The sequence below is a fragment of the Dermochelys coriacea genome, chromosome 21 (assembly GCF_009764565.3).
Source record: "Dermochelys coriacea isolate rDerCor1 chromosome 21, rDerCor1.pri.v4, whole genome shotgun sequence".
In the NCBI taxonomy this organism is placed as follows: Eukaryota; Metazoa; Chordata; order Testudines; family Dermochelyidae; genus Dermochelys; species Dermochelys coriacea.
In genome coordinates, this window is record NC_050088.1 from 8289984 (window position 1) to 8317567 (window position 27584).

Sequence of the window (27584 nt, forward strand, 5' to 3'; positions counted from 1 at the left end):
TCTGATTCTGATCAGTAGAGGGCAGGGGTATACATACATACATGCAGGGCTCATTGGCTATCTTGTGTTTGTAGAGGAGGTGGGCCAGGCAGCTCAATGAACCAAGCTTGGCTCTGGTGCATCTTTCATTCACGTAGGACCCAAGGACCCCATAGCCAGCCTGCTCACTTCAGCCAGCTTTCCAAGAGGAAAGAAAAGCCCTTGGCTACCTTCTTGCTCCGCTCGCTCTGCATAGAGCCCCCAACTCTCACTGCCAGCCCCAGCCCTCATTGCACCCATCCGATCCCTTTTATAGTCTTCTGGGCTTCCCAGCACTGCTGCCCTGTAAGTCTTGTCCTCAGCATAAATCCCTGTGGTTCTTCCACTACCCAGAGGAACAACGTTAGCCCCTTCCCTGCTAATGACTGGGAAGGATCCATGCTCCCTGTCAGCACCCTGTGGCATTTTCTATGCCAAGAGTGTTCTGCTTTAGGTTTCTAATAGGCTTAATGCAATGCTGCTAATAATACCTTCCCTTTCTATAGCATCATCCATCCTGAAGTTATTTACTGTATTGAATCAAGGAGTCATTTCACTTCCGGGATTGAAAGGTAGCTGCTGGTTAGCAGAGTAACACTATGACACCGTTCAGGGCAAGAAGCAAAGGAGAATAGTGTATCCAGCTGAATGTACCTGGCGGATTTTAGGTAGGCGGCATGTAATCCTCTGAAGTAGAGTTTGGACAGGAGGCTGCTGGAGCACTGGTTAAAAATGGTAAATGTTCTTCACACAAAGAAAAAAAAATAAAGATTTTACATCACAATTTTATTTGATCAAAAATGAAATTCTTTTGTTTTCCCCACCTTTTCTCTTCCAAGGGAGAAACAAAGAGAAAGGGAGGAAAAGACCAGAAATGTTTCTATGTGTAGCTTTTTCATTGAAAACTCAGAAAATTGTCATGAAAGAAAAAAAAATTTCATGAAAATGTTCTTTAAAATAAAAAAAATCCATTTCATTTAAAAAAAAAGACACTTTCAAATGAAATATGTTGTCCGGATCTATTCTAGGCACAACAATAATTAATAAGCATTTTCATCCTCCATGTCCTTGCAAAGATTACGTTTTGAACCCCAGGATGAAGCTCAGTATTTTGATTGCGCTTTTACAGATCAGGGAGCAAGGAACCCAGAAGGGAAGTGACTAGGTTATTATTAATTGTTAATTATTTGCATTTCCTAGGAGCCCCAGTCACAGACCAGGGTCTCATGGTGGTACAAACAGAGAACACAAAGATGGTCCCTGCTCAACAGCCATAGATTCCACGGCCGAAAAGGACCCTTCTGATTGTCTAGTCTGACTTCTTGCATAATCCAGGCCTGGGAGCTTCCCCACAATAATTCCTGTTCAAATTAGAGCAGATCTTTTAGAAAATCATCCTGTCTTGATTTAAAAATTGCCCTTGATGGAGAATCCACCACAACCCCTGGTAATTGTTCCAGTGATTAATTGCCATCCTCAGTGTTTCAAATTTGCACCTTCTTTCCGGTCTGAATTTGTCTAGCTCAAACTCCAGCCACTGGATCCTGTTAGACCTTTGTCTACTAGACTGAAGATCCCATTATCAAAGTTTTGTTCCCTAGAACAGGGAGTAGAGAGAGAGTAGAGAATAGAACCCACAAGTCCTGGCTCCTAGTCTAGTATTCGGCCACCCTGGGCACTGCCTTTCTCAGTCCCCAGGTGCCTATGGAAAAAGCCATGGATTGTTAGTGGAAAGATGTATAAACAGGGCAAAACACTGCCCTGATGGAAACCAGTGGAAGTTAGCCAGTGACTTCAAAGGGGATGGGATTTGACTTTGTATGGGGAGCGTACTCCTGCTGTTGGCAGCACTAGCACCCACTATAGACGATCACATGCTAAATCAAACTGGTGCCGTGAGCCAGGAACCAGTTAAGCACTATGAATAAAGCTGTTATCAGGGGCCTTCTCAGCACCCAGGGCAGGGACGTGGCCCATCCTCTGTGGCAGCATTTAGAGGCAATTTCTAAGCCGTAGGGCTTTGGCTAGGATGTCATCCAGCCCATCAGCCGCAGTAACTCAGCCCTGATTTTTCCATCCAGTCATTGATTTTCATTTGACCAATATTTCCAGCTGATTACATCTGTGCTCAGGATGGGGTGGGGCTGCAGCCAGACGCTGGGTCTCGAGGGATGCGTGTGCGGGCACCGGTATCTACTGATCAAGGACCATTTCTGTAGCACTCCTTTTTTCCCCCCTGCATCTTGATGTTGGCTTTGCAAGCTGGCAGTTGGGCTTAGAGCCTGGACCCCCCCCAGCTTCTCCAGTACCTATCCCAGGACACTTGTCAATCCAAACAGCCTCCACTCTGCTCTGGGCCAGGGCATTCTGTGGGCCACGCTCCAGGATCGAACAAAGGGAATGCAGCTTGGCAATCCTGCAGCCTCTCCTTCCTCTCTGCCTTTCCAGCTCCTGCCATCACATCAGTTTCTGGCCCCTTGCAGGAGAGAAATACCCCCTAAAGGAAAATGATCATTCAGGCTTGCCAAAGGAGTGGCTGAGGATTGGGAAATGCTGGCAGAGAAGAGACAGGGAAGGATATTCACAGCTTCCCTCATGCTGGTCGGGGGGGGGGGGGTGTGAGAGGGAAAAATGGAGAGAGGGCTGGTGTCAATAGGTGCAACTCCCCTGACTTCATGGAGCTACATGAGTGACAGCTGGGGAAGAGCTGGCCCTGAGAGATACGCTAGTCGGAGCTAATTAGAGAAGGAGGGCCAGATTTGCAGGGGTGTATCCAAGAGAACACTGAAGTCACGCCAGATTTCCATCCGTGTAACTGACAGCAGAATTGGGCCCTCAGTTTGCACATCAGTTGAATCCCAAACAGCCAGTCCTTCCTTCCTGGGCATTGAATATTGGGAGTGACGCTTGTCCTACGATGGCAGAATCAGGCCCCCTAGTCTGCATAAGCTGAATCCCCTCCGTCGCTCAGGAGAGAGAAGTTGTCCTATTTCTGAGCCCCCTGCCCACCACAGAACCAGATCGAATCCCCCCAATCTCAAGGAGTTATTCCAGACCTTTGACAGTGGGAGCGAGAACAGCCCTGAGCCTGGTGTCTCCAGGCCGGGGCTGAGTCACACTGGATAATGCTGACCCAAGCGGGGAGGGGGGCCAAGAGACCAGGGCAGAGCTGAGGATCACAGGCCAAAGTGAACACACTACTCAGCTTCCCCCACCTCTGCTGTTTTATTGCATCGGACTCTGAGCAGGTGTCCTGCTCTGGAGAGCATTGCACTCATCCTGGTCTCATAAGGGTAAGGACCAGCAGGCCCTGCATCCCATTACAGCTGCAGCCTGGGAGCGTGCCACAGGGTAGCTGGGCCCTGGACAGAGTTTAAGCCCAGCCCCTTGGACCAGAGCAGGTGAACCCAATCCAGCCACTAAACGAGGGCAGGGCTACACCTGAGCCTATAAAGGGTTGCTCATGGGCAGCTGTATGTGGAAAGGCTGCACTCTGGTTAGGGGGCAGCTAGGCTGGAGTGCTGGGGGTGGGTCTCTGGAGCAAGGGGTCTGTGGCTGCAGCTGCAGGAAGGGAGCAGAGCTGACTGGAGCTGGAATGCTAGAGACCCCTGGGAAGGGTGGCCCTGAAGCCAAGCACTGAATTAAGGCTGTTTTCAGTTGGTTTGAAACCTCTGTTGAAGAAATAAAGCTGCTTGAGTGAGACTGGGTGTGGCTGTGCATGCTTTGGAGCGGGGGAGAAGCCTGGCCCGGTGACAGGGAGTTATGAGCAGGTGTCAGGGGGTTGTGACACTCCCCCCCCCCCCCGCTGTATGGCTGGGTCTCTACTGGGCAGGAGGGAGGGGCTCGGTGTGGAACTGGTGGAGAGCCCCTGCACTAGGACCAGCCCTAATATACCTTTCCCTAGCAGCAACTCCAAGAGGAGGAGGTCATTTGTGCCTGATGAAGGCATGTAGTGATGGGTGCCTGGGGCAGGGATTCCTGATGCTGCTACTGACTCCCTGTGTGACCTTGGGTAAGTCACTTCCCCTCTCTGTGCCTCAGTTTCCCTGTAATGGGGTGCTAATCCCCCTTTCCTCCACTACATAAAGTGTCGCAAGGCACCTGGCTGGTAGGCAGCATAAGCCAAGGACAAACTCCACTTTCCTCCCTGGCTTGTGGACATGCTTCTTGCTGCTTTGGAGGCTCTAATGATGCGTTGGGGGCGGGGGATAGTTAGGTGGAGAGTGGGGTGGATGCTGAGGGGCCCATATGGAAATCCTTCTTCTAGAGAGTGGCAGGATGCTGAGCTGGCATAAGACTGGAAGCTCACTGAGACATCGGCTGTTCGAGCCAAGCAATCAATATGTGAAAATGCAGCCCAGGCGAGGAAGGTGACCTTGAGAGGCAGCGAGAGAGGGAGAGGAGAGTTGTGTGAAATGCAAAAGGAGATGGCTTATCGGGGAGGAGGGGAGTGAGAGACAGGGACAGACAGACCCTGTTCTCTGCACATCTGCCTCTCTGCCTGCTGCATCCACATGAGTGCAAGGGGGTGGGGGAGTCCTGAGAGAGAGCAAAGCAAGGCTGGGGGCTGGTGGAAGGTTGGGGGTGGGTAGTACATATGTGGTAAATCTGGCCCCATATGTTTCTGCAGGTATACATAGTAGGTGCAGATGTATGTGCCCCATGCATGTTTCCCTGTGCCTTCACATACATCCACAGGCTTGCATGCCTCTCTGTGCATCGCTGAAGTGAGGGATGGACTAATACCTGCAGGTCGTGTCTAGCCTATCCCCTGACAGTGCACAGTTGCTCCCTGGAGTCTACTTTCTAGAGCTCTGTCCACTTTAATTTCAAAGGTCTGAAGCGATGGGACTTGTTTCCCACTGGGGAGACTATTCTGCAGCCTGATAGCCATAACTGTTAGCAAATGTTTCCTGAGATCCGAGCTACCACTTCCCTTGCTCAGGTCCATCTCCATTATTTTTAATTATGTGCCCCTTAAATCTTCTCCCACCTTGATGATATCATCCATCCAGGGCTGGTAAGGTCCCACACTGAGCGGCTGTTTGGCCTACCTAGACACTTGCAGTTCCTTCAATCTTCCTTCACCAGTCAAGCCCTTTGGATACTTAACTGTTTTCTGCTGGTCACTTGCAATGATTAGTGTGTGTGTTCCCGACTCTGTAGGCACATAGATTCATAGATACTAAGGTCAGAAGGGACCATTCTGATCATCTAGTCCGACCTCCTGCACAGCGCAGGTCACAGAATCTCACTCACCCACTCCTATGAAAAACCTCACCCATGTCTGAGCTATTGAAGTCCTTAAATCATGGTTCAAAGACTTCAAGGAGCAGAGAAGCCTCCCTCAAGTCAACCATGCCCCATGCTACAGAGGAAGGCGAAAAACCTCCAGGGCCTCTCCAATCTGCCCTGGAGGAAAATTCCTTCCCGACCCCAAATATGGCGATCAGCTAAACCCTGAGCATATGGGCAAGATTCACCAGCCAGATACCCAGTATGTATCACATGTATCACATGCACATGTGTTTGAGCATTTCTAGATATGCGTGTCTTGTATGTATGTGTCCTTGCATGGTGTGAATGCATGTGTGTGTCTGTGTCCCCGTACAGGCTCTGCTACCGGTGTGACTCAAATCCAAGCCAGCACCAAGGCCCAAGATGTGAGGTCATTTTGAGAGCAGTGTGCGCCCTGGGGTCTAGTGGTAGGAGTGGGGCCCTTCAAGCCGTGTACTGAGTGGGAAATTGATGAGTTGTGAGTCAAGCACTGTCCAGCCTAGGGGAGCAGCAACCCATGTGAAGCCGTTCATCAGAGGAGGTGTCTGAGTCCAGGCGCTGAACGGGCCAAGGAGCGGGCAGCTCTGCAGTCTAGGTCCAGAGTTAGGTCCCCAGGTCCGGATGCAGAAGCAGAGCAGGGGGTGAGCACAGATCCAGTCTAGACGGGGAGGAGGCACCTCGGTGCTGAACATGAGCCAGAGTTTTCTCTTTCAGGTGTGGAGGCAGCGGAGTGGGTGACCTGCTGTAGCTAGCGCCCTGGCAGATCCCAGCGTATGTTGTCCTGGCACCAAGGAGCCTGAGATTGGGCTGAGAATTCACACACAGTCCCCATACCGAACATGGAGACTCCCTGACTCAGGCTGGGTTGTATCCCCCTGAAACTGCAATCAAAAAAATTCCTTGGGGGTCGCTGGCCAATGCTTCCCTGATTCAGCCTCAGAGGGAAACCTCTCCACGTTCTGCATGGTCTGTACCCTGGGTTCCACCCCTTTGATTGTGCCTCCCCGAATCAGAGTCAGGGCACCACACCTGGATCGAGCTCCTGTTTTCCTAGAGAGGACTCCCTACCCCAGCCCATCTCCATGGCTTTCTGGGTTCATGTCTCTATGATCATGCCTGTCTTGTCCTTTGGCAGGATTAAGCCACCTGTATTTGGGCATCTGAGGAAAGCCTGGAGGAATCTGACCCCATGGGGGGGTGGGGAAATGAGAGAGCAAGCCTGGTGCTGGTGCTTCCATCTCAGGGGGTGGGAATGGCTCCAACCTGAATGCACAGGAATAGCCAGCATGAACGGAGAGCTCAGCCCCCTGCCCTCGTCCCCCAGCTCCCAGGCAGCTTGGCAGCGTCCATAGCCTCAGAGTCTATTCATCTCTCAAGCATCCTCCCATCCTCTGCATTAGGCAAATAATGCCCCCGCCCCACACACACAATCCCAGCAAGAGTAAAATAATGTGGGCAGACATCCAGCGGGGGGGCGCTATCCTGTTCATTGCACTGCATGCAGCATGTATGATTACCTGCCCTGTGGGAGGTGAGAAAGGGGGACCCCTCAGAGACAAGGGACAGGCTCCTGTGACCAGAGTGGCCAAACTGGCAGAGCTAAGGAAGACAGAGACAGAGGAGGCCAGGGGGCCATGGCCCCTTCACTTTTATAGCCCTCCCCCTTTTTCCTGGCTGTAAGGGCAAGCGATGGGGGGGAGGCCTCAGGGAAAGGTGTGGCCTGGGGGTGGGGCCTTGGGGAGTAGGGATGGGGTGAGGCAGCCTGGAGGCAGGGACTTGGGGAGAAGGGATGGCATGAGGACAGGGCTTCAGGGGGAAGGGGCAGCATGGGGAAGTGGGGCCACGGTTTGCATGCCAGTGGGCCACGGTTTGGGTGCCAGTGGGGGCCCCCCCACACTTTTAGGGACCTTCTGCCACTTCTGGACAGAGAGATATATAGACAAGACTTTCCGGGACACAGTAGAGCGGTCCCACTCCTGTCTGACAGTCTCTGTGTTACTGACAAGGATGAAGGTCTCAGCGAAGGAGAGTATCAAGCTGTAGCAGAGGGAAATGATCCAGGATATCCCCTGGCTCTGAGGAAACAGAGAGAGTTGGGTTTGCGGTGACTGGGAGAACTGCATGGTGAATTGTCTGCCTAGTGTGAAGATGGCAGACCTCTCAAGACATCTGGACAGACTATTCTGCAGGGCAGGGGAGCAGCTGGTGGTCATGGTACATGTAGGTGCCAGTGACATAGGGAAAGATAGGAGAGAGGTCCTGGAGGTCAAATTTAGGCTGCTAAGTAAAAGATTAAAGTCCAGGAACTCGTTGATAGTATTCTCTGAAATGTATCAAGTTCAACGCACAGAGCTAGTTAGACAGGCACAGCCGCAGGATCTCAATATGTGGATGAGATGATGGTGTTTAGAGGAGAAATTTGGGTTTATTAGGAACTGGGGACCCTTCTGGGAAAGGAGGAGCCTATACAGGAAGGATGGGCTTCATCTAAACCAAAACAGCTCCAGATTGCTGGCATGTAAAATTTAAAAGGCGGTAGAGGAGTTTTTAAACTAAGTGCTGGGGAAAGCCAACAGGAGCCCATGGTTCAGACAGAGACATCCCTTAGGAGATGCTTTATTAAAGGAGATGCTCTATATCAATGGCTCTCAACCTTTCCAGACTACTATGCCCCCTTCAGGAGTCTGATTTGTCTTGTGCATCCCAAGTTTAACCTGACTTAAAAAAAACCAGACATAAAAATAGAAGTGTGTCCCAGCACACTATTACAGAAAAATTGCTGTTCTCATTTTTACCATATAATTATAAAATAAATCAACTGGAATACTAATATTGTACTTACATTGCAGTGTATAGTACTTAGAGCAGTATAAACAAATCATTGTCTGTATGAAATTTTAGTTTGTACTGACTTCACTTGTGCTTTTTATGTAGCCTGCTATAAAACTAGGCAAATATCCAGGCAAGCTGACGTACCTCCTGGAAGACCTCTGAGTACCCCTAGGGGTACACGTATCCCTGGTTGCTTTATATCTTAGTAAAGAGGAGAGGATAGAAGTTGATAAAGTAGAGGTGGGAACTGAAGAGAAACAGTCAAATGTAATCCATTCAATTACATCACAGGAAGGCAGACAACTAAATATTGACAAATTTTCTAAGTGCTTGTATACAAATGCAAGAAGTCTAAATACTAAGATGGGTGAACTTGATTGCCTGGTATTACATGAGGATACTGATATAACAAGCAGCAGAGAAACTTGGTGGAACAATGATAATCTATGCGATATGGTAATACTGGGGTACGAAATGCATAGAAATGGCAGAGTAGGTTGCACTGTTGCACGAGTGACACTGTACAATCATAGAAATATAGGACCGGAAGGGACCTTGATAGGACATCAAGTCCTGTCCCTTGCACTGAGGCAGAACTAAGTATTATCTAGCCCATCCCTGACAGGTGTTTGCCTAACCTGCTCTTAAAAACCTCCAAGGACAGAGATCCCACAGCCTCCCTAGGCAATCTGTTCCACTGCTTAACTACCCTGACTGTTAGGAAGCTTTTTCTAATGTCCATCCTAAACCACTCTTGCTGCAATTTAAGCCCATTGCTTCTTGTCCTGTCCTCAGTGGTTAAGGAGAACAATTTATCACTCTCTTCTTTATATCAAACTCTTGCATACTTGGAGACTGTTATGTATCTCCCCCTCTCCCCCAGTCTTCTTTTCTTGAGACGAAACAAACCACATTTTTTCAATCTTTTCTCATAAGTCATGTTTTCTAGACCTTTAATCATTTTTGCTGGTCTCCTCTGGACTTCCTCCAATTTGTCCACATCTTTCTCAAAGTGTGGTGCCCAGAACGGACACAGCACTCCAGTTAAAGCCCTAGTCATGCTGAGTAGAGTTGAAGGATTATTTCTCATGTCTTGCTTACAACACTCCTGCCAAGGATGTCTGCTTTTTTTTTTGCAACAGTATTACCCTGATGACTGATATTTAGTTTTTGATCCACTATCACCTCTAGATCTTTTTCTACAGTACTCCTTCCTAGGCAGTCATTTCTCATTTTGTATTTGTGTACTTGATTATTCCTTGCTAAGAGTAGTACTTTGCATTTGTCCTTATTGAATTTCATTCTCTTTATTTCAGACCATTTCTCCGGCTTGTCAAATCAGTTTGAAATCTAATCCTGTCCTCCAAAGTGCTTGAGACCTCTCCCAGCTTGGTATCCTCCGCAAACGTTATAAGTGTACTCTCGATACCTTATCATTTGTGAAGATATTGAACAGACCTGGACCCAGGACAGATCCCCCATGGGACTCCACTTGATATGCTTTTCCAGCTTGACTGTAAATCACTGATAACTACTCTGTAAGTACATTTGTCCAACCAGCTGTGCACCCACCTTTATAGAAGATTTGTCTATTGTTCTAGTTTGCGTATGAGAAGGTCATGTGAGACAGTATCAAAAGCTTTGCTAAAGTGAAATATGTGAAAGAAAGCAGTGTAAAATAGAGTAAAAAGTTTAAATTAATCAACAGTACCATAGAATCTGTATGGATAAAAATGTCAGTGTTTGATTGAAACAGTAGGAATGACTGTGAAATGCGCAAGTTGATTAGAGCGGCTACAGAAACTGAAAACTCAGTAACAATGGGGGATTTCAACTATCCCCATATTAACCGGGTACATTTCACCTCAGGAGTAAACAGTGAGGTGGTAAAGTTTGAAGATGATACAAAATTACTTAGAATAGTTAAGTCCAAAGCTGACTGTGAAGAGTTACAAAGGGATCTCACAAAACTGGGTGACTGGGAAACAAAATGTCCTTTATCTACTAGATGTGGTGATGCCTGCTGAATTTGGAGCTTCTGCAAACTTTCTTGTTGAAGCGGTTCCACTTAATTATTCATTGGGGCATGTTTAGGGCTAGGATCACTCTGTAGCCCAGTGGTTGGGTGCTTGCTTAGGAAATGGGAGATCCCTGAAATTTCTGGTTCAAATCCTGCCTCTGCCCCTTAAGAAGGGGTTGGAATGAGGACATCCTATCTCCCAGGTGACCAGGGAGATGGGGGATTCCTGTTTAGGTCCCCTCTCCTTTGCAGGAGGCCCTTGTCTTCCAGGCAAAAGGAGGGGACTTGAACAGGGGTCTCTCACCTCTTGGGGGGGTGGAGGGGAGGTGGGGTGGTCGGGTGGGCGGGGGGGTTGGTGGGGTGGGGCAGGGTGGGGGGTGGAGGGAGGAGGGGTGGTCCCTGGGATGTAGGAGCTCCTGGTTCCAGTCCCTTCGCGGAGAAGGGATTGGAACTGGGATCTCCTACAGCCTAGGCGGGTGTCCGACCAGCGGGGGCAAAAGAGTGATTCGGCTTTTGCTGGGGCCGGGGCCGGTGGCCACTAAACATTTAAGTAAAAGCCGCTGCTCAGATAGTCAGCATCCTCTTTAAAGATTTCTTCTATCTCAGGCCCTGGAGAGGACTTGAACCCAGGACTCCAGCATCCCAGTAGAGAGCCCTCACCACTAGGCTATAGAGGGCTTCTTGTTTGGACGTCTTGGTTTGTCCCAATGTCCATTGACTTAAAGTGGAACAGCTTCAAGAAGAAAAGTGAGCAGCTCCCCTCTCCAGGGCCAGAGGAGTGACTTGAACCCAGGACTCCAGCATCCCAGCAGAGAGCCCTCACCACTAGGCTATAGAGGGCTTCTTGTTTGAACATCTTGGTTTGTCCCAATGACCATTGACTTAAAGTGGAACAGCTTCAAGAAGAAAAGTGAGCAGTTCCCCTCTCTGGGACCAGAGGAGAGGCTTGAACCCAGGACTCTAGCATCCCAGCAGAGAGCCCTCACCACTAGGCTATAGAGGGCTTCTTGTTTGGATGTCTTGGTTTGTCCCAATGTCTGTTGACTTAAAGTGGAACAGCTTCAAGAAGAAAAGTGAGCAGCTCCCCTCTGCGGGACCAGAGGAGTGACTTGAACCCAGGACTCCAGCATCCCAGCAGAGAGCCCTCGCCACTAGGCTATAGAGGGCTTCTTGCTCTAGTCTTTTCGTTTGGGCCAATTACTATTGAATTAAAGTAGCACTGCTTCAACACAAAAAGTTTCCGTGAGCACCTTATGGAAATCCCTCTTTTCAGGGAGTAGACAGAGGAATTGAACCAAGTTCATTAGGATCCTAGGTGACCACTCTAACCATTGGACTAGAGAGGACTTCTCTGCTGCTTTTGGCCAAATCAATAGTTAATTAAAGTGGAAAGCTGGCCTGAGCTTCCTGCTCAAATCCACTCGCTTTATTAGGCAGGAGAAATTGAACCAAGATCTTCAACAGCCTACAAGAGTGCCCTACTCCCTGTCCTCTAAAGAGCTTCTTACACTCACCTCTTGTTTTGGCCTAATTAATATTTAAAGTGGAATAACTTCAACAAGAAAATCTGAGGACGCTTCCTGCTGAAATCCCCTCTCATCAGCCCCTAATGGGAGGAATTGAATCAGGAGTTCATGGCAGATAGGTCCCTCAGTGGCTATTAGCCAAGAGGATCAGGGCCATAACTCCATGCTCTGGACATCCCAGAACTTCTGACTGCTAGAAACTGGGAGTGGATGTAAAAGGGATCACTAGATAATTGCCTTGTTCTGCTCATTCCCACTGAAGTATCTAGTGCTGTCCACTATTGGTAGACACAATAATGGGCTAGATGGACCATTGGTCTGACCCAGTTTGGCTGCTCTTATGACGCTCCTCTCACCTGCTGGGGATCCCTGCTACAGTGCCTAGGTCTGTGACCTCAAAGTCTGTACAGTGGAGAGGTCTTTGCCTGGATGGCAGCTGCTGCCTACACGCACCAGAGCTTAGCTGAGACTAGTAAACTCTTTGCACAGGATGGTGCTGTGCTTGAGGGAGCCCCCCGTGAGCTGTGGAGAACTAGAGGAGCCAGCACCCCGCTTAAGATAAGAAAATACAGACAGTTTTCAGACTCTTTATTGCTGTGTCTTCCCCCACCGTCCTTTCATCAGACCCCTCCAGGCCTTCCTGTGTGGCTTCCTTACAGTTGCCAAACCAGAGCCTTATTGTCCTCTGCTGTCCACAAACACACCCAGCCCAAAATGCCAGCAGCTTCTACTGGCACAGAACCGAATGTGATGCTCAGGTCAACGTGCGTCCAGAGGCAGGGAGCATCACCCCCAAATGGATCACTGCCCTTGTCTGCCAACAGGTGCCCTTTGAAAGGGATGTGAGCACAATCCCAACGGGCCAGGATAACCAGCCCATGGCCAAGAAACCAGCCTAGTCCTTAGTAATGCCCTGCAGTCCATTGTCCAACACCCTCCTGTGTAATGCATGGCCTTTGAGTGGCATGTCACAGCCTAGAGGTCAGGCCAATAGTGAAACTGCTACTGCCCAGGGCTGTTTGATTTTGGAAGGCGCAGGTTTCGGGGCCTGGCTCTCCTAATGCATGTGAGGTTTATTTAGTGTTTGTATCAATTATCTGCAGCAGGTGGGTTGGGGTGCCAGTCCTTCAAATCCCCCTCCAATCCCACTAGGCCCGAGGTTTTCAAACTGGGGATTGCGACCCCTCAGGGAGTCACAAGGTTATTACACTGGGGGGGGGGGGTCATGAGCTGACAGCCTCCACCCCAAACCCTGCTTTGCCTCCAGCATTTATAATAGTGTTAAATATATTTAAAAGTGTTTTTAATTGATAAGAGGGAGTCGCACTCAGAGGCTGGCTATGTGAAAGGGGTCACCAGTACAAAGGTTTGAGAACCACTGCACTAGGCTGTTCTGGGAAAGGCAGCCAGGCAGTGGTTTGTATAAATTTAGTGGCTGCAATTGGGAAACTGGGAACTACTTTTCTCCATGCTCCTCTTTGCCTTCAGCTCTCTTCCCCACCTTCCCATCCTCAGCCTCCCAGAACTCATGATCCATGAGAGCTGCAGAGTTTCCCAGCAACCAGGAATTTGTGCTCAGCGCTATTAACTGAAGGACAGGCATGTGGGCAGCAGCTCACCAGTCTCATTTAATGTAGCCAAGGGGTTTAAATGATAAGGCAAAGCAGAAGAGAGACAAGGAGCAGAGATTAGGTGAGCAAGGCACAGGGACGGGTGGGTTTTGACACATATTCTGTTGCACCCTCTAGTGGGGTGAAAGTGAAAGCTGGCGAAAATACAGCTAAAGTTGGATGATTCCATCTTTGCTGGATCTGAGCCTAACTGGCCCCTCTATTCAGCCCTTTGGCTATAAAAGCAAGTAAGAGACAAGATGTTTAAGGACAGTGCTTAGATATTATGGTGGCATATGGTGAAAAAACCCATAGATAGATGTTTTCAGAGCACTGCATGACAGCATAATCTGCCAACCCTGGCACTTTAGAGAAGAGAACAGCAGCCATTCCTTTTATCTGCCCACCTAGAAACTTGGGGTGTCAAAATAGGACTCACATCTGAGTGGCCCTGCTTTGTGTTTTGCATAATAAGAATGCAGCCGAGGAGGATAATTTTGTACAACCAAAGCCATTCCCCGGGCTCCTGCCTGCCTGCCATTTGTAAGTGCAAAATGACATTTTTTGTACATGCATCAGCTAACCATGCATCTAAGGGGCAAGCTTTAAAAAAGTCACAGCTGAACTGGGCATCAAACGGGCATTTTGGCGTATGCCTAAAGCAATGTCACATCTTGTGCCCGTGTTTTGCGCACACAAAGGAGGAGGGTGCGGAGGGACAACGTGAACGACTGAATTTTTGAAAACTGGAAGCGTGCCGTAAGATGTTTACTTACCAAATTCCCTCCCCTGGCCTGGAGGATGGAAGCTGAGTTCAGAGGGTTCAGTCCAGTGTTTTGGCTTCTCCATGTGCACGTCGTCTCTCTCACACGACGTGCGTTTATTGCACATGTATAAAAATACAGATGATGAATAAGCTATGTTTAAAGTATTACCCAAGTGGACAGCTCTCTTCTGATTTCAGAAGTTAGGGAACACAACACATGCTATATTTTAAATACATTGATTTGATTCAGGCCTCAAAACTCGCTCCCTCCCCCTCCCTGTTTGGATCAGCTTTGAGACCTAAGCTTTGGGTGGAGCTGTGCATCGGGGAGCCTATGACTGGAAATGCAGGTCAGGATCCAAGTGACCGAGGTTCAGCCAGGAGGGAATCCAAGGTTTGTTCCCATGAAAGCTTTGCCCATCACTTCCCACACCACAATGCTCATGGACGAGCTGCCATGTCTGATGGGGGTGGCCAACAGGTTATTTTGTTTTAAACAATCCACAGAATGAGTTTTTAACCTTTTTCATTTTATTAGGGCTATTCTCGACTTGGGGCATCCTTCGCGCTGGCACACAAGGACTGAGAACTCAATAAAATCCTCGCATCCAGCACCCCCTGGCCATTTTAACACAGAACACAGTATCCTTAGCCTAACTAGACTTCTAAACCCATGTTAGCTCATATATGCTCACATCACATCTTAAACCCTAGTCTAGACAAGGCCACTGGGGCTGAGATGAGCAAGGGAGAAGGGCAAATACCAGATGGCCCAACAGGACAGCCGGGCATGGAGCTCTTAACTTGTGGGTCCAGGGCAGCCTTCTCCCAAGAGCAGTTCCCATCATAGGTGCTCCCGTGGGGGCTGTCTGGCAGGCTCAGTAGAAATGGCCCGTGGGTAGCCGAGGCAGACAGAAGTAAGCGTCGGGGAAGAAGCTCAGGTTGATGGGGTTGTGGTCCAAGCGGATGTCCTCCAGGGCCCAGCGGATGTGACTGTGGTCCTGGCTGTCACAGAACGTGTCTTTGTGCATGGTTTGGATGTTGTTGTTCTAGCCAGGGAGACAACATTAAACGGTGGGGAGAAGGGGCAAGGTGAGGTAGTGGATTTGTGCATTAATTTTCCCTGGCTAGTATGAGACTTTGCTTCTGTTAGACTGGGGCTCAAACTAGATTTGGCCCGCAGGTGTAATGAGCTTCAACACAGACCCTCATGGATACATCCTTTAACCACTGGCCAGTTTGATACCATTGACAGGTGACTCCAACGCCAGAATGACAGGGGGACCTGCAGGATTGAGATCTACCAGCAGAGGAAGGAAGGGGCTGGAATAGCAGAGGGGGCACCAATCAGGACTGAGGGGCACTGGCAGAGCTGGATGTCTCAGGGGGCCCAACATTGGACGAGCTGTGGGGAGAATGAGGTGCACAGTGAGGTCTGTGCAGGGGACATTAGAACTGGGACATTGTGAGAGAGAGGATCTTGCCCCCCACCCACCTGCACGATATCTGTGTCTAGCCAGAGCTCTCCGTCCCTTGACTGCAAGGCCAGCAAAATTCAAAAGCAAATGCAAAATCAAAGAGTGGCCGTATCTTTAAGGGACCATCACCCAGTCTGGCTAGGTGCCCTTGCTTGACTGGGTTACTGCCTCACCTGCAGGTGCAGGGACCGCAGGCCCTCGGGCAGGGGCACTGGGATATAGTCCAGCTTGTTATCAGACAGGTGGAGGAATTGCAGCTTCTTCAGCTCCTGCAGAAACACAGGTGAATGCATCAGCCCTCACCCTGCCCAGCCCCCTCACCTGGCCTGGAACGCACCAAGGCTCAGCAGGATGGGGCGGAACTCACAGCTTTGCTGAACATAACATGCTGCTCTCATGCTTGCATGGGATTGTCCCATCCCAGCAAACACTGGAAAAGCTGGGGGTGGCACTTTGGGCTTTGGCTGTTCCCAAGCCCCAGTCAGCTTCTCTATACAGAACATCTGGGTTATTTCTGTGGTACAAAGGGGTAGGAATCAGAGCCAAGTAGGCCTAGCAGCGGGTTGAATTGACCATGTCTACGCTGCGGAGTAAGCCCAGGGTTATAGAACTCAAGTTAGCAGCCCCTGGGTTTGTTAATCTAGGGGCTTGAGTGTCTACACTTATTATGTGGGCCCCAATCCAACCCCAGGTTAGGAATTGTTGAACCCTGGGTCCAAACCTGTGCTGAAGTGTCTACACTGCATTATACGGGTCCAAATCCAACGTGGGAAAACTTGACTGTCCAGAGGATAAAGGAAGTCAGCTTGTGGGATTGTGGGCTATTTCTGGTAGACTCCCAGAGCACAAGCCCAGTCGGGTTGCATCTACACTGCAAAGCAATAGGGCATGAACCCTGGGTCCCAGTTTGACTCAGGCTCGGACCTTCCACCCCTGAACAGTCCTGAAACCCAGAGTCCGAGCCCTGGGTTAGTGCGATTTGTGTGAAGATAGGAGGGGGGTTTGGCTTGAGTCTGAATTCAAACCCTGAGCTTATCTTGCAGTGTAGATATACCCCAAGAGACCCCCAGCCCTCTTGGAGGGTGGGAAAAGAAGCTGTGAAATTTAGGGACCCCTTTTGGAATCTTGGGGTGGCCACCAGCCTTTGGGCACAGACTCACTCTGAAGGCTTCAGGTCTGACACCGGAGCTCTGGATCCTGTTGAACCGGGCATCGAGCCGCACGATGCTGCTGGGCAATGCAGGTAGCGCAGTCAGCCTGTTCTCGGCGAGGATGAGCTCTTGCAGGGTGCTCAGCAGCCGGAAGGAGTCCTCGCCCACCCAGGAGATGAAGTTGCTAGTCAGGTCTATTCGCTTCAGCTTCTCTGATGGAGGGGAGGATAGAGATGCCACCTTCACAAACCCTTGCCATCGCTCACAACGGTGCTGAGCAATAATTAGGGGCTAGGCCTGGCCAGAGCCGTAGGAGAAAAAGCCAGCACTCCAGCAAACAGAACTAGAATGAACCAGGTCCTCAGCTGGTGTAAATGAACATAGCTCCATTGAACTCAATGAGCCAATGCCAATCTATGCCAGCTAAACTCAATCCAGCACCTAACACAACAGGCCAATATCCTGACTATGGTGGCTGGATGCAGCTCCAATAGAAATATGAAATTCATTTATGTCTTTGTTATTATTATTCCTCCAAGGGCCAGATTTTCAAGACCTCAGCATCCCCTTTCAGAGGTTTTCAGAGGAGCTCAGCATCCATTTAAGGGCCTAAATCAGAGCAAGGTTTTCAAATATGCACAGCACCCAGCAGGTCCCATTTTAACAGTGCCCAGCCCCACAGACATAATGACTGGTTTCAAAGTAGCAGCCGGTTAGTCTGTATCCGCAAAAAGAAAAGGAGGACTTGTGGCACCTTAGAGACTGAGCTTATGCTCAAATAAATGCGTTAGTCTCTAAGGTGCCACAAGTCCTTCTTTTCTTTTAGCCTCCCCAAACATGCACCTACTGCGCTGAGAGCCTCTGCAAGCCCCAGCTCACAGTTTTCTAGCTAGTCCTGCAATCTTAAGGCTCCAACAGCTTTGGCAGGGTCCATTCCATTGACTAGCACTGGGTGCAATTTCTTCCTGCAGGAGAGAAGGGATTTTAAAGCTACAGGGCTCCTATTCCAGCCAGCCAAGGGGGAAGGACTGTGCAACACCACTGTCCTGCCTCTAGAGGGACCCGTTAGGAGATCTCCAGAGCTGGGCAAAACCCAGCGAGTTTGCTTCACAGGGCATGGGATGACTGTTTTCTCTGGGTTTTAACCATGTACAAAACTGCCGCCCCCCACGTTTTGAGTTCAAACTAGCGTGGTACGGATTCACATGCTGTGCAAGCCATCAGGAGGGCTGGAACCATTTGTACAGTGGGGGTGCTGAGAGCCACTGAACCAAACTGTAAACCCTGCATATGATGGAAACTGCTTCAATCAGGGGGGTGCAGCAGCACCCCTAGTTCCCGCTGTAAATGGGGGACCTGGCTTGGCACTCATTGCACTCATGGCTTTTCCATTTCCAACATCTATGAGCCCTGCAACATTATGATGTTACAACCAGAGAGTTCTTGGCCCCTCCAGTTCCTAGACCCAACCAGGACTTGCTGTCCCAGGACTTTAATAAAGAGCAGCATTGGTGCAGTGTTAAGGTCTCACATTCCCGCTCCTGGGAACTGTCTGCATTCGGCTCCCTGATTCTGTGTCTGCAGATGGCTGGGGCCGCGTGAGAGAGGCAGCCATGTCCCGGCCTGGCTCTTCCCCCCATTGATGCCCTTACACGCCACTCAGCAAGAAGGCAGAAGCCCTAAATTAAATTGTATAGAGGGGTGTGGATGAACCACTGACATGACTGGAGCTTGTGTGCCCAGGACTTGGGGCTAAAGCCAGCTCTGGTGTCTATAGGCCTGGCTCCCATTGGTGCCATGGGGAGTGGCATCTGCGTACACTTGCAATTGTATCTGATGCCCAAGGAGCAGGTCTGAGCCCCCTGCTGTGGCCATGCAGTTGGTTGGGAGGAGTCTAAACCTGCCTAGGGAGGATTCAGTGTCAGATTGGATCTGGACTCAGCTTAAACATTGTACAAATCTGGAACAGGAACCAGTGTGATAGCTGAACAGGACTCTGGGATACAAGGGGCATCCTCTTCCCTCAGGCAGCTCTTCAATGGATCCACTTAGCCCCTGCCCCCAATTCCCTGGGAGCCAGTGCAAAGTTTCCCCACCCCCCATATCCCCCAGCAGAGCACAGTGATGCACAGATGCCGCTCTGCGTGGGGGAGGGCAGCGGGCAGGGCGCCGGCTCCACATACTCAGCCTGGCGAAGTCGCTGGCTTGGATGCGGCTGATGCGGTTGAAGCGGGCGTAGAGGTACGTGGTCTCCAGGGGCAGCGGCGGGATCTGTTCCAGCTCGGCATCATCGCAGTACACGGAGGTGCTAAGGCACACGCAGACCAGGCAGGTGGGCAGACCTGGGGCAGGGAGAGACGGAGGCAGACAGCCAGTAGCAACGAGCAGGGCTTGGGGGTATTAAATATAACCTCCAACCGGGGCCAGGATGGGGGGCCAGATTCTCAACTGGCCTAGCTCCACTAAAGACAATGGAACTCAGCTGGCTTACCGCAGTGGAGGATCTGGCCTGACACCCCATGCTGTGGGTTAGCAGCAGAGCTCAAGGGACAGAACCTGGAGCCTTTTGAAACACCCCTGCTTCTGGGGTTCATTGCAACCTCCAAGGCCAGACCACGTGCAACTAGTGGGACCAGATGTCCTGATATTAGGGGCTCTGTCTTATATATGCAACTATACCCCCCCAACCTTCCAAAAAAAAAAACGTGTCCTGATTTATCACACTTGCTATCTGGTCACACTACGTGCAGCATAAGACTAGCTTGGGCCCAGGAACCTTTCTGACTGAGATGGACCCAAAGCCAAGCCCTGGAGCCAACCTCTCCAGAATTTCAGGTAACCCAAAATCAACCAGCTGTGCAGAGCTGGAGCCTGGGGAACCCTCCTTCCCGATCCCAGACCAGAACTTTGGAAGAGTCAAAGAAGAGCCCAGCCCCTGGGAATCCAGGCCTGGACTTTGGGAGTTCAGCAGATGCTGTGCTATTACCCAGGTAGCCCTGGAAGGGTCCCTAAAGCTCAGAGTCTGTTCTCATACGTTCTATTTTGAAGTGAACCTGGGAAGGCCGTGCATTGCAGGGAGGGTCAGAGCACCCTGCGGGAGGGCAGCCCGGACAGGGACTGCCCAGGCCCTACCCGTGCTGTACCAGCTATGTAGATACACAGAGGGCTTTGGTCTCCAGGGCTGTCAGGCCAGCTCCTTCCACCAAGCGCTAAGTTCAGAGGAAAACAAAACAAGCAAAAAATGAAACCACGAGAAAGGCCAGGAACAACCAGCCAAAAGAGCTGCTTAAAAACAAATCAGCTCAGGCCAAATCTCTCCATGGGGGGTGCAGCTCCACCAAACACAGCAGCGGTACACCAGGGATCTGTTTGGCCCTTCTGCACTGTCAGAGATGAAACAAAAAGAAACCATTTGCATCAAGCAAACATCTGATTCCCCTACATCTGGAACTAGACTCTGCTCAGCCAGGCAAAGTGGCAGTGGCAGGGCGACAAGATTTCTGGCACCAATTAAAACTGCATTGGGCGTTTTTTGTTTTGTTTTTCCCCTCTTTTCCCTCTTCTCCCCCCAGAGTGTGCGCGAGACTCCAAATCTATTAGTGGGGGAGTTCAAAGCATAAAGGCAACAATTTCCCTGAGCCTACTAAGTAATTTGTCCCAGTTCGGAGTGACAGAAAATGAATAAAGATATTTATCCCTCGCTGCAGGATTTTAATTGTCACTAATCTAATTGCTACTCTATCCGACTGTCGCAACATCTCTGCTCGTTGAAGCGTTGCGGCTTTGCTGCTGTTCTCGTTGCTGTGAAGCGGTTCCTTTCTGACACCCTCTCGCCTGCCGTTTGATATGGGAGACCCCCCCCATCATGTTCCTCACGCAGGGCAAATACTTGGCTCCTGGACAGGGGACAGTCTGCTCACCCTCGCGTCCTTCCGTCAGCGCCTCTCAGCTCCCAGGGTCACTCGCTGCTTCTCTCTCTCTCCTCCCATCAGTCCCGCCACCCCACGCAGGGATAGGTCTGCCTCTGGGCTAGAGGCCTCAGAGATTGCTCCCCCACGCCATGCTGGGAAGGGAGCACCTCCATCCCACACATTTCCAAAGCCCCCTCTGGCCCACATTGAGAGGGACTGTGTTTCTCTGTACCCTGTACCCCTCACCCCCATGCTGAGAGAAGACTCTTTCCAGACTGCTGTCATTGCTCGTGGTATTTGGAGACCTATTCTCCTGTGAGCAAATCCCCCATGTTGCAGCATTACCCCGGAAGACCAAGTGACGAGGGCTGGTCTCTCACTCACCCTGTTTGGTTATGGACCCGAACAGACCTGGCCCGACAGGCTTGGTCGTGGGGGATGTTGGGGGTGGCCTCCTGGGTGCTTCGGTCGGCACGGCTCTTGTGCTCATGACGCCCTCTAGACGCTGGGTTGGAGGAGCCAATGTACCAACCTCAATCTGCAAAGACAGGGCAAGGGGCATCACGGCACCGAGCACAAGCTGTGGGACTGCGCTCACTTTAAAGCATTGATCAGTCATTGACTCCTCCCTTGCCCCGCCCAGCTCACACCTCCACTGGGGAGGGGTAGAAGGTGGCACAGGGCAGGTTGGAGGGCTACAGCTGTGATATACCTGAAATAGCCAACGTCTAGGGTAGGCAGGCACCCAATCCCATTGAAACGCACCCAGCTCCCTTTGGCTCTGCTGAAAACCCCCAAGTGCAAAAGGTAACAGAGGTAACGGAGTGCTCCATGCAGCCTCAATACCAGTCATGTCTCGCATTCACACGGCGCCTTTCCTCTCCATGCCTGCAACTCTGCAAGCCAAATTCAGCGGGGATGGGTAAGGAGTGAGAGCAAGTGGGTGTGTGTAAGGGAGGCTAACACCATCTCGTGGTGGCTCTTTGCTGAGTCCAAGCTGATGTAACGTCCATGCTGCAGGGCCCTGGTGCACATGTCTTCAGTTTAGCCTCAGCCCTTATTTTGGCCCCAGTGATCAGCTCATTGACACCAATGGGAGTTTTGCAGAGGACTCCAGCGAGAGCAGGGTCAGCCCCTATACGCTGGAACAACCGCACCGCTGCTGAAATGCAGCCACCCCTCTGTGAGGGAGCAGCATGCCCTGGTCGTCTGACACACAGCATCCAGCAATGAAGCACAGGGCAGGGAGTGAATTGAAGGAGAATGCCACATGCAAGGGAATGTGCAGAGACCAGGTCAGCTCCTCAGCTAGGGTCAATCCACGTGGCTCTGTTGATGTCACTGGGATGCTGCTGACTGACGCCAGCAGAGACTCTGGCTTGGGGACTTAGGGAAGCAGGGTAGAATTACCCACCAGTTAGGTTAGCGCCCCTACCCTGGAGCAGCCTGCCGCGGATAACAGGGTTAAAAAAAGAACTAGGTAAGTTCATGGAGGATAGGTCCATCAATGGCTATTAGCCAGGTTGGGCAGGGATGGTGTCCCTAGCCTCTGTTTGCCAGAAGCTGGGAACAGGCAACAGGGAATGGATCACTTGATTACCTGTTCTGTTCATTCCCTCTGGGGCACCTGGCATTGGCCACTGTCAGAAGACAGGATACTGGGCTAGCTGGACCTTTGGTCTGACCCAGTATGGCCAATCTTATGGATCTTTCGCAATATCACTACTTCACTCTGCCGTAGCCTCTTTAAGCCAAATACATTTGATAATAAAGCTTCACAACCCCTCTGTGAACATGATTATTTCCAGCTTACACAGGGGCAAGCTGAGGCATGGAGAGGTTGATGTGACTTGCCCAAGACCATGCAATAAGTCATTGGCAGAACTAGGAATTGGCAATAGGATTGCTGCTAACCAGGATCAGGATCTCACTACCAGACAATGCTATCTCCTAGTGACCACGTGTGGTCAAGACCTCAGTGCTAAGTGTTAGGGGAAAGCTGGTTCTCCCTCCTGACTCAGGACTTTAGAACAAGTCTCAGACTGTGTCATACCCATTTCCTTCTGGATCCTACACTGCTGCAAGCCTCCCTATAAACCAGCTGACTAGGAGATCAGACTAGATAATCATGATGGTCCCTTCTGACATTATAATCTGTGAATCGATGAACGCTCTTCTTCATGGCTTTCAAACTAGGGAAGCACCTAGGAGAAGAGAGTGAAGTACCTAAACTGGGGAAAGAGGGGATGTAGTCACAGCTAGACTCCTGACTCCCAGATGAAAGCGTTTCCGTCCACCAAGTGCTGTGGGTGGAAGAGTGGCCAGAATGCCCCAGCCCTGGAGAGACAGGGCAGGGAACAGGAGGGACACCCAGCTCAGCGAGGGTGGTAGCACAGAAGCTACCCTCGGATCCTAGAGAAAGGAGCCGCCTTAGGACTCCCCACATGAAGGCACATGAAGAAGAGTTGGCCCATGTTTCTGCTGCTCTGCTGTCTCCATCTTACCTTTGGTGCCAGGTCACTATAGTCATAAAGCTCTTCGTAGAGGCTCGGGTCAATGATCTCTCCATAGTTGTCTAAGTCGTAGTTGGGCAGGTCCAGGTTGTCATCGGTTGCAGTGTCAGCTCTGGGCTTCTCTTCCTTCTTCTTGCCTTCTTCTTTTGAAGGGCTGGCCAAGGCCAGCACCAGGGCCAGGGTGGTGACCCCCACCAAGGCTACGCGCTGCATCCCGCACCTGTGCCGAGAAAAGAGAAGCAACGAAGCATTTTTGTCACTGTTGGTCAGCTCAGTTCTGCTGTTTACAGGGCTGAGCTCGGGTCTGAGAGATGTGCCCTACCTGCATAGCACAGGGCTCTGATTCCCCCAGGAGCACCTGCCTGAGCACTTACCGGCTTAACACGCACTGGCAGGATGGTGCGGGGAACCCAGTGCTAGAACAGCAAGGGGGTGCCACGGTCCGGGAGTGAAGTGCATCGGCAGAGCCGAGTAGCGGGAGCCCAGGACTGGGACTGCGAGGAGTATGGCAGGCCAGGAGTGAGGGGCATCGGCAGGACTGCTGAGGGTGGGGCTAGGGCTAGCAGAGCAGAGCTTGGAAGAGATCAGATTCGAGGGGCACTGTGCTAGGCAAAGGGGATTCAGCAATGCAATGGCAGGAGATGGGGTGAATGGAGAATCCAGGAATACCACAGCCAGGTATACTGCTGGCCAGGGTAGCGGAGCTCTGTCAGGGATGTGAGTGGAGGTTCCCCTTTGTAAACGACAACATTTACCACATTCATCTCAATATTTTGCAAATCCCATTGTCCGGCATCTCCTGCTGTGCAGCAAAGACAGGGGCCGGACAGCAAGCTCTGCTCACTTGTGCTCAGACTTCCAAGTGCTCCGCTCCCACTGACTCTTTTCCATGAGGGCTCAGCACCAGTTGAAACATCTCAAGGAGGGTTGGGTTTGCAAAAACACCCAGCAGCGCTCGGGGTGACACGGATGGGCCAGATATTCAGAAGGGCAGAGCTCCCTCCCAACCAGATGAGCTATCCTGGACCTGCATGCGGGTGCTGAGCTCTTTGGGAAACCTGGCCCAGGAAGCACTAGTTGATGTTTCTGCCCCAAATGTTTCCTCCAAGTGCTGGCAGTCGGCTTTACCCCCCACCCAATCCTTCACTTTAGCTCCTTCTACTGCACCTTCTGTCGCTCTTCCCGAGTCTCCCCGGCCTTGTCCTGGAGCACTTTAAACAGGCTTCCCCGGCAGCCGCAGAAGCAAGTGGACATGGCTTTCCTGCTGGAGAGAACTAATGGACTCTGCCTAGAGCCCTGGAGGAAATCATTACTCTCCTTTTCTTTTCAGGCTGTTTCATGCTTGAGTGCCCTGCTGCGAGGAGAGAGGCCCAGAGCTGCTGTACGGAGCGTCACCTCCCACTCACAGGCCAGATCCAGCCATCCAAACAACCTTCAAAGAACAGGCAGCTTGGAGAGAAGCTCCCCAGGTGGGGGGTTAAGACTTTTCGCTGGCCTGAGCTCCTTGGCTGCAGGATGGAGAGAGGGTGTATCATGAGTTCAGGAGTAACTCTCTGCTCTTATGTGCTACTTGAGCCTGAGATCCCAAAGCTCGTGACAGAGTTGGGGGAACGATATTCTTCCCATTGCACAGAGGGGGAAACGTAAGCACAGAGGGGGGAAAGTGACCTGCCCAAAGTCACACAGTAGATCAGTGGCAGAGCTGGGGAGAGAACCCAGGAGTCTTGATTCTCAAACTCCTCTGCTCTAAACACTAGATCCCAGTCCCTTCCAGAGCTAGGACACAAACTAGGACTTTGATGATCGCTCCCTAGTGAGGCTCTTCTCAGATGGACTAATGAGAACCTGCCCCTAGCCCAGTGGGCAGGACCAGAGCTTGTCTCGGCTGGAATTTGCTCTCTGCATAGCTTACAGGGTACAAAAGAAAAGGAGTATTTGTGGCACCCAAGTCCTCCTTTTCTTTTTTGCGAATACAGACTAACACGGCTGCTACTCTGAAACCTCTTACAGGATACAGTCATTGCCACCAGCTTGCGTGGTTCATATTACTGGATCCTGAGACCTGAGTGTCAGAGCGCTCTCTTTAGCAGAGATGCTGGCTCATTACTGGAGTGTACATGGTAGCTTATGTTTATGGGAGTGCATGCACTGGGGTATGTCACACACCCTGCACATCTGTGTAGATCCCCCCCCCTTGGGCTAGAGCGGTGTGAACTGCATGAGATTGTGCTCCCGTGCACGCAGGGCCGGGTAAAACAGCTCGTGAATTATAGTCTGCCCTTCTCCCCTCAACAGACGCACTGGGGGCCACATTTCCAGTTCGGTGGACAGTTGCCACGGCTGCACACACAAACGCCCATCTGCCTGCTCAGTTTGCACACACAGTTGCAGTAATGAGGTGTGGGTTGGGCACCTGCACTGAAACCTGTTTTAAGAGAACAGAACATGAACCCTCTGTTTTAAGAGACTGCTCCAGGAAGCAACCCATATCAATTGCCTTCAGAAGGCCCCAGAGACCAGAATTGCACTATGCACCTTCGATGACACTCTAGAGGTGTGACGGAGCAGGGAGTGGGGATTGACCTGGGAATGTCGCAGGGGAGTTTTACTGGGACTGTCTGCACTGGGGATGGGATAGCAGGGTGTGGCTTCACTGGAGGGACAATGTAACCTGAGCCAGGAGGCGGTTTGGGGGCAAGGTGACACCTTTTGCCAGGGAAGCTGGACAAAGGCTGGAGGAGGAGCGGGGGGGGGGGTGGGGAGGCTGGGTGAGACGGCTGGAGGGGGTTTTGAATTGGGAGTGGACTGGGAAAACGGAGGGGACCCCAAGGCTGGGGTCTAAGCTCCCTGCCCCCCAGAAGGACCTGTCTGAGGGGTCCTGGTTGTACCAACAAGCTCTGTTTGGGACTGTGTTCCTGTCATTCAATAAACCTTCTGTTTTACTGGCTGGCTGAGAGTCACGGTGAATTGCAGGAAGAGGGAGGTGCAGGGTCCTGACTCCCCGACACTCCATGGCAAGGGGCTACGCTGTCTAACACAGGGATTTCCCACACGGGGCTCATTTGACAAACTGAGGGCAGGCCGCATGATGAAATCCAAACTTGATTAGCTCCTTCGGAAAGGGGATTCACTCCATTCAGAAGCAGCTCCTGCTTGGCTGGCAGCCCCTATTCTGAGCATGACTCAAAGCGCTTGGCCCATCTGTGCGTACACACAAACACACAAGCACACACGCATGCACAAACAAACACGTCCGCCTGCCCATGCACTCGCAAACGCAGTATCCACACCAACACCCCCCTCACCACCATCCATACTCCCATGCACTCGCAAACACAGGCAAGTCACATACACACACACTCAAACACACATGCAACAAACCTGGGACAACGTGTGCACCCATGCACGCGCACGCTTGCTTGGCACAGCTCTCTCCAGCCTATAAAAGACAGCACTGAATTGCAAACGTCCTGAAGTGAGGAGTCTGGCCCTTAATCTCAGCTAGTTTCCCACAGATCAAACCTAGCATTAAGAGAGTAATAAAAAAGCCTTTGAAAAGCACACTGCAGGCAGCCCTCATGCATTCTGCATAAATCCCCACCCCCACAACGCCTCTGAACTGAGCATGAAAGCCCCTGAGCTCAGCTCCTTCCAGAGAAAAAGAGAGAAGGGGAGAGAGAGGCACAAGTCACAGACCTACCCCCTGGTCCCTCGGTCTGCCCTGGAAGAGCCCAAACCTCCCAGCTCCTGCAAAGCTGATGTGCTGGGACCAAAAGGGCGGCAGAGGTTTTAAGGAGGGCGAGGGGGAGGGCAGCCCTGGTTGGGGGGGTGGGAGTGTGCAGGGGATAAGCAGGAAGTGCAGCCAATCAGGGTGGTGATTATTCCAGCTGTCACCTGCCCCCCTCCCATGGTGCCCCTTGTACAGTGCCCCCAGGGGCTAGCAGCCATGCTCATTTGCAGCTTTCCTCCAAGAGGATGGGCTTGCTTTTAGGGCCTGCATGCTGGGATGGGGGAGGTGGCCCGGAAAGCACTTTTCTTCCCCCCTGCACAGACTTTACAGCCTGTCACCTTGGGGGGAGGCAGAAGTGCCCTAGGGTGACATGCAGCTTGTGCAGGGGGACACGCTGCACAATGCCCCACTTACACCTGTCAGGCCTAATGCTGGTCCCTCCAAAGCCAGCCAGAGTTTCGCCATAAACTCCCCAGTGTCCGTGTTGCACAGAGTCCGGGGCACCCCCCCCTTTCCTGGGCAGAGTTTCACCCCAAGCTGGGAAACAAGCCTAAGGGGGCACTTAATGCAGCACATGATGTTCACGGAGGATAACACGGGCACAAGCAGAACTGCATGGGGAGAGACACATGCGGGGCATGCTCAGCCTGTAAAAACCCTGGCCGCGGGGCAGAATTCACTGAGAAATACCCAGGTAGGAGCTCTCTTTCCAAAGGGCTAGGTCTGCCCTGTGTTATGCAGCAGGGGAAGGG

General features: G+C 51.3%; 1 protein-coding gene across 3 annotated transcripts; it reads right to left on the reverse strand.

Annotated features, from left to right (window-relative positions):
* Positions 1-14194: 14194 nt before the first annotated feature.
* On the reverse strand, positions 14195-26931 carry OPTC (opticin). 3 transcript variants are annotated; one of them, XM_038380102.2, is made up of 7 exons: positions 26803-26931; positions 23094-23322; positions 20974-21127; positions 18862-19020; positions 16688-16890; positions 15701-15796; positions 14195-15098 (listed from the first exon to the last, which is right to left on the reverse strand). In XM_038380102.2, the coding sequence occupies exons 2-7, from the start codon at positions 23313-23315 to the stop codon at positions 14928-14930; spliced, it is 1005 nt and encodes a 334-aa protein (XP_038236030.1). In that variant the 5' UTR covers positions 23316-23322; positions 26803-26931; the 3' UTR covers positions 14195-14927. The 3 variants fall into 3 exon arrangements, with proteins under 3 accessions (XP_038236030.1, XP_038236031.1, XP_038236032.1); XM_038380103.2 differs by having other exon boundaries at positions 26799-26915; XM_038380104.2 differs by lacking the exon at positions 26803-26931 and adding an exon at positions 24270-24412.
* Between the last annotated feature and the right edge of the window lie 653 nt (positions 26932-27584).